At 41.5% G+C, this 12,691-nt stretch overlaps 1 protein-coding gene across 1 annotated transcript in view; it reads right to left on the bottom strand.

The window, feature by feature from the left end:
• The window catches only part of LOC139692514 (zinc finger protein 296-like), a 146,172-nt gene that overhangs the window by 125,972 nt on the left and 7,509 nt on the right, over positions 1-12,691 (bottom strand). The window contains exon 2 of the mRNA XM_071590734.1: positions 2,394-2,411. Coding sequence (XP_071446835.1) covers positions 2,394-2,411 — 18 coding nt within the window. The remainder of the gene's footprint in view (positions 1-2,393; positions 2,412-12,691) is intronic.

Genomic DNA, 12,691 nt, shown 5'->3' on the forward strand with positions numbered 1-12,691 from the left:
GCGCTGTAATAGAAAATCCCATGAGTTGTGAAGTGCGACCTTTGATTGGGTTTTTACTGGCAAAAAACCACAAGCCAATTGAAATTCAAAAGCAACCTTGTGAAGTGTACTTAGCCGGAATAATGAGTGAAGGCGGAGTGAGGCAGTGGTGCATTCACATTAAAAATGACCTCAGTAATGTTCACAACGAGGACAGCCGTGGTCGGCCTGGCCTCACGACAGATGAACTGACGGTAAAAGTCAGCGAAAAAATTCGTAAAAATCACCAATTTACGATTACGGATCTTTTGCTATATGTGGCTTGCAACACAGTACTTTGACAGTGACGCAGAATTGCATGCTGGTGTAAACAAGAGGTCAAAATATAAGGCGGCAGATATATTCATAGACGGAATTGAACAGATTGTGTATCGTTATGATAATTGCCTGAATTTGAATGATGACTACGTAGAAAATAGTTTAAAAATGTGCCTATCAAATGCATATAATAAAACTTTGCCTTTTTCATATTTTATTCAAAGCGTAAGTTACAATCTGGACAGCCATTTTACATGATACAATGATTTTAACCCAATATATCTTGGAAGTATATATTTTCTTTGTCGTGATAAGAGATGAAACTTTATGAAAATCAAATCGAAATATAAATAAATTTTATCTATTCTAGGCTTAAATTACCTCACCATGATGCAGTTAAGTTTCAATATGGGAGTGCGAAGTCCTGTGGAAACAATTTCTGGAGAGAACCGTAAATTCTCAATAATTTTCAAATAATTGTCACTAATGGAATTCAATGCAATTCCATTTCCAGAAAATAGATCGAACTCCCGGGGTATGAAAGCTGGATTTTATGCTACATTTTGTACCGACCTAAACGATAGTTTTACAGAGGAACTGAAGTTTAAATGTTCCCTATTTTTAATCATTAAAATATGGAAAACGTCCAGAGAGAGAGAGAGAGATTTAAATAAAGTGCTAATCATTTTTATATACGAGAGAATCAACTTATTTTTAAATCTAACCGTACTGCTCAGAGGCTGTTACGCATTCAAAATATCAATCTCTACATGGTGTCTTACGGGACCAATCGGAAGCAAAACTAATGAATGGAAGGTGTTGAGATAAACATCTTCTATCCTTACATCACCAATGTAAACTGACTAAGCAACATTTAATCTTGGTTAAAATGACAAGCTAACTTTTTTTGAGGTTTTCTCTACATATTTGCGCCCTTCCACAAACATACAGCTCAATGCTGCGTCAACAAATAACACGCATTGTTTATCAAACCGTTATGACCCAGCAATCAATATAGACCGAGTAGTAGTAGTAGTAGTTTTGAGGGGAGGCGACCGACAGCTAAGGTCATTTGCGCCATAGGGGATGGATAGGAAAGGATGAAGGGTGGAGAGAAACCCGGCGTCGGCATTAGCCTACTCTTTACGAAAGGCGCCAAGGGGTCCGCAGTTTAACGTCCCATCCGACGGACGGCGTACTCACTCAAAGTGCCCTCCACAAAGCACCTCAAGTAGGGATCGAGATACCTCTGAAAAATATTCAACACCGCCGGGATTTGAACCCAATATAGACCGAGAAATGAGTTTTTGTTTGAATAAAAATAAACAGAAATATTCCCTGGAGATTGACTCTAAATTAAATGAGGGGAAGCCACACACGAGAACGCGTTGGGAAGGAATCACGACGGAGGAATGGGAGGGAATATCCCGCGGAATCACGAGAGATCACGGCCACGAGGCCAGGGAGACTGGGCGAGGAATTGCGACACGATATTTGGTGAGGAAGTGGTGGAAGGAGGAGGGAGGGGGGCAGCAAGGGACGGGGAGAAGGTGCCCAAATAACGTCACCCCACCCTTATTCCCGTCCGGCTGACATAACTACTCTCCGGGCCATGAAATCTTACAAACTGTCGCGGTTATTATTCAGGCGGAGTACGTACGCTCTTACGGGAGTTAACCTCCTCCTCTTCCTTCTGACTAATAATCGCTGCAATACGCCCCCCACCCCCACACCTCCACCCGCGGAAATGTCTTTGTGACGTAGGCGGCGACATGCACTTAAAGCTGGGTTAATGACTAGGGTGGTTGCAGGTGGGATTGTTGGGCGGTGGGCGGGGCGCGGTTGCCGATATCCGCCCCCACGCTCTTTTCCCCTTTTTCCGCCGGGCGAAGGTGTGGCACTTAATCAGGAGACAGTTGAGGCGCGGAGGGAGGCGCTCCCTCCCTCCGCGTCACCCTCGGTTCCGTTTCGGGTCGAGGGGGAGGCGAGAGCATGCGGGGGTGTCATCGGGGGCACTAGGGCAGTTGACGCTCATGCCCTCGGAAGCCGTGTAGGAAGGCATTGAGGGGAGAAATGGGTTTTATTTTATCACTCACCTGTCGTAGTAGTAGTCCCTGAAAAGATAAAAAGAAACGGTTAGTGAAAACTTCTCAAAACGGTATCCCATAATACATAAATATAAAATATAAGCTTTCATTCTCACCAGTGAAAATTTTTCAAAACTTCTTAATAATAGAAGGGGTGAAACTTTCTACTTTTGAACATAATATAAAAACATCATTTCACAACAAAAATATTGGATAGGAGGACAAATTCACCTCAATACACGTTCAGAAACTTGAATTTCAAAAGTAACCAATTTATATGAAGAAGATTACATGCTTCCTTCAGCTCCAAAATATCTAAGTCGGTGGATGCTGCCTAAATCGGCAATGGTGGAATTTGGTTTCTGCAATGGTTCAGTGACAAATATTCGTCGTCAATTTAATAATAGTAGCTCTTTGAAGTGCTTCTTCCATTTTTCAAATGAAAAATATTTCATACCATATCGGATTTTGAGCTGGGTAAATTATTATTTTGTATTTCATGAAGCTGCAACGGAGTGGGAGTGTTGTGAAAATCCTTTCACTAATATACCTTTATCTCTTCCCGTGTTCTTACCCGCAGCTGTATCGAGCATCACCAACGGAAGAAAAAGTAAATAGCCCGGCGCAGAAATTACGGCGTCGAAGAATCTCTTCCGGATTATTTTTCCCGCCTCCGCACATATTCGGGAAATAGTTTTTTTTATATTTAATCAAAGTCCTCGCGAAGTCCCATAAGCATTTCCAACTTTATCGGGGCGTGTCAGTGATTTTCATAAAAGGTTTACGTTGGAGGCAAGCCTTTTCCACGCGGCCCCCGCCGAGCTTCCCTTTGCCCTCCTCCATCCAAAAATAAAACCACCCCAAGCTCAATTGTGCATCTGGGAGGCGCCACCATCTCTCCCTCCCACCCTCCCGCTACTGCCGTCCTCCGAACGATACGACCCTTTTGGGACGCATTCCCCATTCGGCCCATCCCACACCCCCGGATCTCTGGCATCGCGCGCGCCGGCGGAGAGGGGAGATGGAGATGGGAGAGTGTCGGAGGGTGGGTCTCGCATCCTCCCCGTGGGGAGAGACTCCCTTCCTCCGGCCTCCTCTCTCTGCCCCGCAGCTATCAATCACCCTTTACCGCTGCGTACGCTTAGCAAGGCATCTTAAAGAGGGGGAGGCGAAGGAAGGAGAGAGAGAGAGAGTGAGTCTCTTGGAGGAATAGAAAGGGACCAAGGGAGAGAATAGGGGGAAGTGGGTGCCCGGCGAGGGGCGCGCGAGAGGTGGAAATTCATGAAATAAAAGGGTGGGTGGGGGGGACGGAGGGAGGCTTAGGGGAGGGTGGCGGGACAGAGAGGGGGAGGGGATGGAGGAATGTGCAAGTCAGATGGAAGGGATCTCCGAACAGGTACCCTTTTTACCCACCAGGGCAAATGGGTAGATGATTTTTTTGTAAACAACCGCGAAGAGGGGAAAAATGCGAGAGGTAGAAAATCTAAAACTGTATCCACTCCGGCCAATACCGCCAGCTAAACGGAAAACGCCGAATGGAATGATGCCCTTCGCTCCGAGGTCCACTTCTGTGCGTAAGTCTTTCGGGTAAAGCGAGAGCGATCCGACGACCGTTAGCAAAAATGAAATTGCGGTGCGTTCGCCGCGGCGTTGGAATGAAAGCTGTAAACGACTGACTCGTCGAAAATGCGACGCAATCGATCCTCTGCGGACGGGCAGAGCAAAAACGCATGAATAATTGAGGAAGGTGCGAGATACTCGCCGGCCCTTCCTTGTTCTCGCGTTTGAAAGAGGGGGGCCGACGGTGAGGGGGGGGCGTGAGAAACTGACGGAGGCGATTAGGTGGGCGGGGGGTGGCGGGGGAAATGGACGAAACACGTGAAGGGCCGTGCGGAATATGTAATCATCATCTTGGCATAAAAAAAGAACGCGGAGGAACTCGAGATTTGTTTTAGTCAGCGGACACAAGTTGCGTTGTTCGGGTAAGATGTGAAGAAGGAAATATTCGAATCGGGGGGCCTGGGGAGGGGTCTAGAACCCCCTTTGGTCCGCGGTCATCTCATTAATATGGGCATTGTACTCTCGACTAAAGAAAGGAAGTGCTTGGCCCATACTGGGGAAGTCACAATTTGGGCGTCCTGGAATCGACCATGGTTCGTTCGCCTTTCGAAGGCCATTGCCGCTGGATATCAAAATGGTATCCTTATCCGGCTATTGAGGAAGATACGAGTTCCTTCTTGCCATAACACTTTGATTTTTCTCCCATCTTTCGCCAAAGGGATATCTCTATGGACGAAACATAAAATACGTCGATGAAAACAAAATACTGGTGCGAAGTTTACGTACAGTGAAGTTTTAAGGAGTACCGATGGAAGAACGTAAAGCAGGATGCTTAAACCTAGGCCGATGTCGTTTAACTGTGGCCGAGAAATATCATAGAAAGAAGTATTCCCAAGTTATGAGGATATTTTACTTACTCATGTGTACTCATTCCGTGTCGCCAGGTTGCCCAGATCTTTTACGATGGACGTATAGAGTACGGGATATTCTTTGATACATGAACAACGTAACGTTTCATGTTCACTCATTAACTAGAGTAAACATATTAACGATATGAAGCAATACAGAGGAAATGTACGATATTATTCACCATTTAAGCTATGCCAAATGCTAGAAATCAGCAATTTTGGCTGAATGTTGAATTTACGTCGCTTAAATATCATAACTAGATTAATTACCATGACAAATAATTAGAACCCTTACAAGTGTCTTAATAATAATTCGAAATAAGATTTATCGAGCAACTATTCGCATTGATTGCTTGAGTAATTCTTCGAAAATGGTGATTCTAATACGATTTTTTACAACAGTATAGTTAGATGGCACTCGCGTACCAATATGCCAATGATTTCCATGGAAATGGTTTCAAATCTTCCTCGAAGTGGTAGCTCATGTCATTCTCTTAGCTGAGTGTACCAGGATGCCCTTGTGGTAAGTTCCAATACCGACGACGCTCTGTTTTTAGTTGCGAGCACCACAGATCATCATTGTGTGTTATCGATCCGAGGATTGATTTGCAGTCGCTCCCCACGCTATCATGTTACTTGCTCCTCTCTTCACATCTTCAAATTCTTAGCGCTAACGACTCCCATCACCTGCTTCTCGCAATCCCCTCCTTCCCTTTTCTCAGTAATAATTTCACCCTTTGTTTACTTCAATTATGTCGGCTTTAATCGGGCGAGATTGCGACTCTGGAAACCCCTACTTCCATTTAACCCATCGTCAAATTCAATGGAAATTTAATTGCATTTGAGAGATAAAAAATATATAAAAGAAGTAGATAATGACAATCGATTTACAATGAGCATGCATGAGTACAAAGAGTGGAAAAAGATATGTAAAATTGGGGGAAAACGTAAGGTATAAGGCCTTTATCCTTGACGAAAAACCTACTTCAGGAAACAACCACATATGGATTGGAGTGCGAAAAAATTGCGAAAACCTACAGATAAATAATGTATATGCCATAATTTACTGATATAAATAAATAAAAATACATCAAAGAATGAAAATAAGGGAAGAAACAAAAGCTGATATACACATATTAATCTAGAGAAAAGGTATATTTAAATGAAATTTCTGGTTAATAATACAGAAATAAGAAAGATCAAAGAAAAAATACAATAAAAAAACATTACTATAATGCGATTAAATGACAATTTATAAAAAAATACTTTAAAAACTATAATCCATCACTGGAAGTGAGATTTTAACCGTAAGATTAATATATGAAGTTGATATTTCTGACCAACAGTTGTGTGAATATATGACCGTGAGGTTTACTTGTGATTCTGCCGTAATTTTAGAAGTGTCTTATGTAAGGTTCTTTTATATTACGCAATTGAATAAGCTTCCCTCAAGTCTGGACTGAGTTTGTTCCTCTCGCGGAAAGCAGTAAGAATAAATGATTTATTGCAGATGACGGTTTTAAAGTTTATTGCAGATGACGGTTTTTTAAAGTAAAACTCATTGAATTTCCTTACGGAAACTTGAATTGATCAATCGGAATACTCTAATTTTGGTAACAGTTATGAATGTCCTGAATGATCTACCCTACCATTTGCTTTTAAAGTTTAGACCTTAAATTAAATTTTTTACTTGTCATCTTTTGGATCTAATAAGATGGCATGGTAATGAGGCACCAACATGCAGCTTGAAATATTTTTGACGCATTAGTTGAAGAAGCATACTTTAAAGTTTCGGAGATTGTGTTCATATTTGTAATTTATTTTAAGAAAAAAAAGATACTTTTTTCCACCAAAACTAATATCTCTAAATTTATAAAAATGTCTATATTAGTATATTAAAATTATTTACAATAACCAACGAGTATACAAAAGTAAGTAAACTGGAGACTGGTAACAGGTTCCTATAGCCAAAAGTACAGACGAGTACTCACGAGATGGGGCTAAAGATATTTTCGCTATTGCACGGGAAGATTGACTTAACTAGACAAATTAAACTAGTGATAATAAAGTAGTACTAATACCAGAAAATGTAAGTCAGAGAAATGGACAAGAACAATCAGCCCCTCAGTTCCTATGTCTACCCTACTTCTCACTGCTTACAATAATTTTATGCATACACTGATTACACCAGTTATCGGGATTACTTGAATCACATCATATGAATGTAAGTGAATGCAAATAAAGTTAAGAAAAGTAAATCTCATGCGCCTGTTAAAACATTTCCATTAACGCAAGTCTGTCATCTTTCTATTCTCTACACCGAATTTGACACTGTTTAAAAGAGAAAGGTAATGAAAAATCGAAAAATCCTAAGGAAGAGTAGAATTAGGAGGATAGGAAGTGTAAGCAATACTCGCGTAACCATAGCAATAAGGCATACTCCTGTCGCAAGGGGAACAAAAGGATTGGGACGAGAATGGAAATCGAAGGGGCGAAGTAGAAATTGCGGAGGGCGGGGCACAGATGAAAGAGGAGCCGTGGAGGAAAATGAGAGGACGCGATGAGACTGACAAAGAATGGGAGAGGGAGGGGGAGGGGGGTTGGAGTGGAGGGAGCGAAATAAGGAATAATGCAGTAGCGGGCTCGGGGAATGATACCGAGGGAGAAAAATTGTTGGCTGGGGAGAGAATCGAAAATATCCCGTCCCCCTCGGCGAGCACCCCTGCCGCAAAACTCTCGTCGCCTAGAAGAAAACGTATCACGCGTATCTCGTTGCATCCGGGGTGCGGCAGTACCCCCTCCCCCTCACGTGGGACGGGACAAGAATCCCCCCCTCCCTTCCCAGCGACGCGATCTCGCACCCATCCTCTTCCACCCCGCTGATGGCGCCATTCGAGCGCCCCCTTCACCCAAGACGCGAGTGGGGCCGCGGAGAGAATGAATACATTGCGGGGGAGAAGGGGGACAGGGGGTTCAGAAGGGTACCCGGGAAACGATTGGGACATTTTTTCCCGAAGCTCGTTATACGAAACATAGTTCGAATCGGCGAAAAAAAACAGCCTGGAAAAGGGGTGTGATGGTGAATGCTCTTAAGAAAAGATACAGTGGCCTTTGACGACCCGGGTAGGTTTCTGGCCGGCAGAAGATTGAAATTCAAAGTTATGTTTGCGGGGCAGACACACATTGATACGTCCAGTTGAGGTCGTTCATTTTGATATCAAAAAGATGTTTCCACGAAAAATAACATCACGGACATATTGTAGTTATAATGCAGATATTCACCTGAGTACAACATTTTCTAGGATCTCTGATGCATTGGACTTCTCTTTTTTTCTTGATTTTAGCTTTTTACCAACTTTTAGCCACCTATATGGCCGAGGTGAGATGAATAGGGAATCAAGTAAGAAGAAATCAAAGTGTGACCTTATTAAAACGAATATTGACGCATATCAAAGCTATTTAGAGTATGTTTGTACCAACAAGCCCCCGTTTCCTGAAAAATTCCAATTACGAGGACTTTGTTTCATAAATTATTGGTAATAGAGGTGCTTGAATACTCAAAATAAAAATATGCTAAAAAAATATAATAATGATATCATGAGGGTCTGTTGATAAGACATCTAAAAAATTAGTAATCATTTATAGGTGATAATCGTAATAATATATTACCAACCCAAATTGACGACGAAATATCTAAATTTGAAAGCAAGGCCATTGCGAGACAACATACCCGTACTTGTATTTTCCTTAAAGAAAATATTATAGGTGAACAAAAGAACTTATATGGTAATTGCTATTTTATAATAATTCTGACGTCTCAAAATATATCTGTGCCGGGATCAAAATATCGCCTGTAACTCTTCAATCATCAATCAAGAAGTGACAGTTGATATATTTGTGTACGTGTAAACATTGGAATCGGCAAATTAGAATTCAAATTTCCATTTGTAATGGTATTTATATCCAGAAAAGAACAAAAGAAATCCAGGATGCGTCGCAGCGTAAAAGCTGTTACGCGGTAAAACCATGATTACTTTTAACGAATTTTGAAAAAAATGTGTTGTCAGATAACACTAATTAAGTGTGAACTATCATTGTATTTCTAGGACTGTCAATATAAAATCAGCACGCTCTTAAATGTTAAATTTATAAATTATATTTAAAGAAACACAACAAGATCGATTGGTTGGAAAATTCAATTCTTCTCGTGACATTTACAGGATTACGACTCAGAAGATCGCCACGAAGATGGTGTAATAAAAGAGGAAACATTTTAAATAAACAAACAACGAAAGCTATGAAGTCATGGTTTTATCTTTTAAATTACCAGGTGTGGTATTATTCCCGTAAGACTGAAATGAGTTTAATATATGGGGGGAAGGGCTTATTATTCCACAGCTAAGGAAGAAGAACTTCTACAAATGTTGTTTCGGAATGGACCACTTGAGTGCAATTGACGGATGCCCTACGGTCATTGCAAATCAAAACGAATAATTTAGACTACTCAATTTAAAATCATTTTCCAAGCTCTATTTTTTAGTTGACTTTCCGATGAAAAATGCTCCGGCCTATGTCACAAAAGCGAATAATATCAATGAACTTGAACATTACTTCTATCGTTACCAATAGATCCTATAGATTTAAAAATATTAATTAATTAATTTTATTAATAATATCAATAGATAGCAAGTGCAGTCACGAATATTTTAGTATTTTAATTCATTAAGTGAAAGAACTGTGAATTAAGTTGGGTCTTATGCTTAAGTAACGTACTTCAGTGCCCGAAATGATAGCCTCTCCAGAGCCTGAATGCGTATATTCAAGTGTCAAAAATTTCTTGCTTAAAGAAAGGCAGCAAAGAACCAGTGCTATACGAGTGGGGAAATATATTCTCTTTGATACATTTTCCTGCACTATCTAACAAATAGATAGCTCTAAGATTTCAAGCGTATTTTTTCGAGCACATTCATTCTCCCGTCCACATAATGATTACATTCACCTCGACGGGATGCGCGTCTCAGAGAGCGAGAACCCCCTCTCCCACTGCCCCCCCTGGTTCGCTTAGCGTTCAATAATTCGAAATCGTCCGGCATCTCCCACTTCAGGAGCTCTACTTAGCATACAAGTAGAAAGACGGGCTGGGCCGATTGGAAATACTCCACATTGAGAATTTAGTGTCTCGCATATTTGTCCATTCGCCTTGATAAGAAAAATAACGAGCCTTTACACATAATCTATTATTTTAAATAAGTTTGCCCCCACGAGCGGAAAGGAAAATTAATCCCCGATTAGCAAAACACTTTTAATCGACGCGGGTCCTTCCCTTCCCATCCAATTCGATCCGATAAAGCGGTAGCTTGTTTATCTTTCTTTGCTTTTAAATGGACGATAGTTTCGTCGACGCGAGCAGGCGACATGAGGCACGAACGGACGAGAGAGGAACCCATTATTATCCGATTTTCCGATCGCACGCGATAAATAAAACGCCCTCTCTCTCGCTCTTTCTCTCCCGAATCCTCATCCCTCCTCGACCCCTTCGCCTTTTCTAATTCCCGAGGTCGGAGTCTTTCCGATTACAGGTCTTCCTCCCCCTCCTTCTAACTCCTCCCCCCCTCACATCCCCCTACCCACTCTCACGTCCGCCTGCCCGCCCACGCCACCCCATCTCAACCCCCGTCTCTTTCCGACTCAGCTGAAAATAAAGAACTTCTATACCTCCCTATCTCACTCTCTCCCTCTTTTTCTTTCAGGAAGCATTCTATCGGACACCACCTCCCCCTTTACCCCCCCCCCCCTCCGGCGATAATGTTTGCCTTTTGCGCTGACTCTGTAAGAGTCAACTTGGTCCTTTTTCATCTCCCGGGCAGTATTTCCCATCATGCCGGGCGCCAATTGTGGCTGCATTATCAAATGCAACGCTTGAAGTGGATGTGTTCAACTCGATTCAAAGCGAGATGCGTTGATAATCGTTGAAGGCGGTCCTCGCTTCCCTTTTCTTCTCTCATTATCTCTTGCACGAAGACCATCGGATATCGCTTCGTAGTGGCTTCACTCAAGCAGGCCATCACGACTGTGACCACACGTGCCAGGAATTTTGCTTAAAGAGGGAATCAGAGGGCGTGCCTTGATTGCAGTTAAATTGTTTGACTTCGCTCTTCAGTTGATTCGTACCTCCCAACCTAACGTTTGGATGGTCGATTCTTAGCTCTAGAACTAGTGAATTGAATCGATGGGGGTGTTTATTTTGCTTTAATCGATCTGTCTAAAATTATTATTCGTAAGATCGATTCGAATCGTCTACATTTCATACCCCTTTGCGGCCAACTGCGTCAACAGACCGTATGCTGGCAATTTCGATGGTTGCGGTCGAATCTACTATCCGCTGGATGAGCGGTTCGGTTCGAATGCGAGGAAATCGATGGAGTTGAATGGCATAAATTAATCCGCAGCTGTGGTACATGGGTCTTGATCGATCTTACAACATCGACGGTGTTTATGAATGTCATCCTTTCCCTTCATTTTTGTCATTTACTTCATCCACGGTTGCCTGCACTACGTAATAGTAACAATGGGACAGCATAATTAACTTTTAAAGAAGTATTTGATCATACTAAATTGTTTCTTTTGTTCCGTTGATGTAACATAAGGTATTCAAAGCCCTAGTAAGGAATATATCTATGATTCCACCAACAGCCGAGAATAAACATATTTAGTGCTACACAAATTTAAAGCATAGTCTTTTTAAGCGTAAATCAGCCTTAAAACTTCTGGCGTCAAACCAGAATATGTTAATTAGGGGTTTTTATGATGGTACGACTCAGCGTATAACTACAATAAGTTATGCTAATCGAAATTTAAAATAAAATGAATCATAATGATAAACTTAGTAGCGTCTGAAATTTTTTAGAGGAGCTAGACTGAGAATCAATCACGGAGCGAAGGTTAAATTGCATATTAAATCTCTTGCATTCATACATTGGAGGGACGTCTCTTCAGCAGTAATATTAAAAATCTATTATTAACCCCATCGTACTACGGTAGGCGAGATCATTTCAATAAAATTAGAGATCAATTGTAGAATGGATAGATTTAAAATGTCGTTTTTTTCATGAACAATAAGGGATCACAATCACATTTTCCGACTACGGTATGGTCGTTTGCGGGTCAAAATTAGTCTGGTGTGTATTTGCCCCCCGCCACACATGCTAGCGGTGCCTTGTAGGGTACTAAAATATCAAATATAGTATTAAGCATAAGACTCATTTTTAAGTCAAGCGTCCTTTTATATGGTGTGGGGGGGATTGCGTAGTCAGTTGTTGGCAGGGATACCACACTAAAGGGCAAGTATATCCACGTCCTAATCTAAACTTACGAAGTTTAGAATTGCACAATGAACATGAATGTTGATGGGACAATCAGTTTTTCTTGGTTGAGTTTACACTGAAAAATGAATCCAGCCAATGTGCGTTCCTTTAAAATTCAATTGTGATTTTGTTCAAATATGTATTCCCCCCTCCGAATTATTAATAGGCATGCAAGACTAAGTGAAGAAGATCACGGACCTAGGATAAGAGAAGCACAAAGAATAAGGTTTGTGGAGGAGATTCCCTTTTCAACCAAAAGTGCGCAAATGAAGATTTATTTTAGCGACGGGAATTATTGCGTTGGGATTCTGTTCGTTGTTGAGCCATCACCACTTATTATCGATTGGAAGATGTTCGTAGCTGCTCTCCACTTTTCCCTCCCCAAATATAATTATTTTATCATCTGGTAACTCTCAACGACCTCTTACTTGGTATCAAATGGTAACTCTTAGCGTTCTTTTACTTTGCATTAACT

The sequence above is a fragment of the Hetaerina americana genome, unplaced genomic scaffold, assembly GCF_022747635.1.
Source record: "Hetaerina americana unplaced genomic scaffold, ioHetAmer1.1.p SCAF_4, whole genome shotgun sequence".
Taxonomy (NCBI): Eukaryota; Metazoa; Arthropoda; class Insecta; order Odonata; family Calopterygidae; genus Hetaerina; species Hetaerina americana.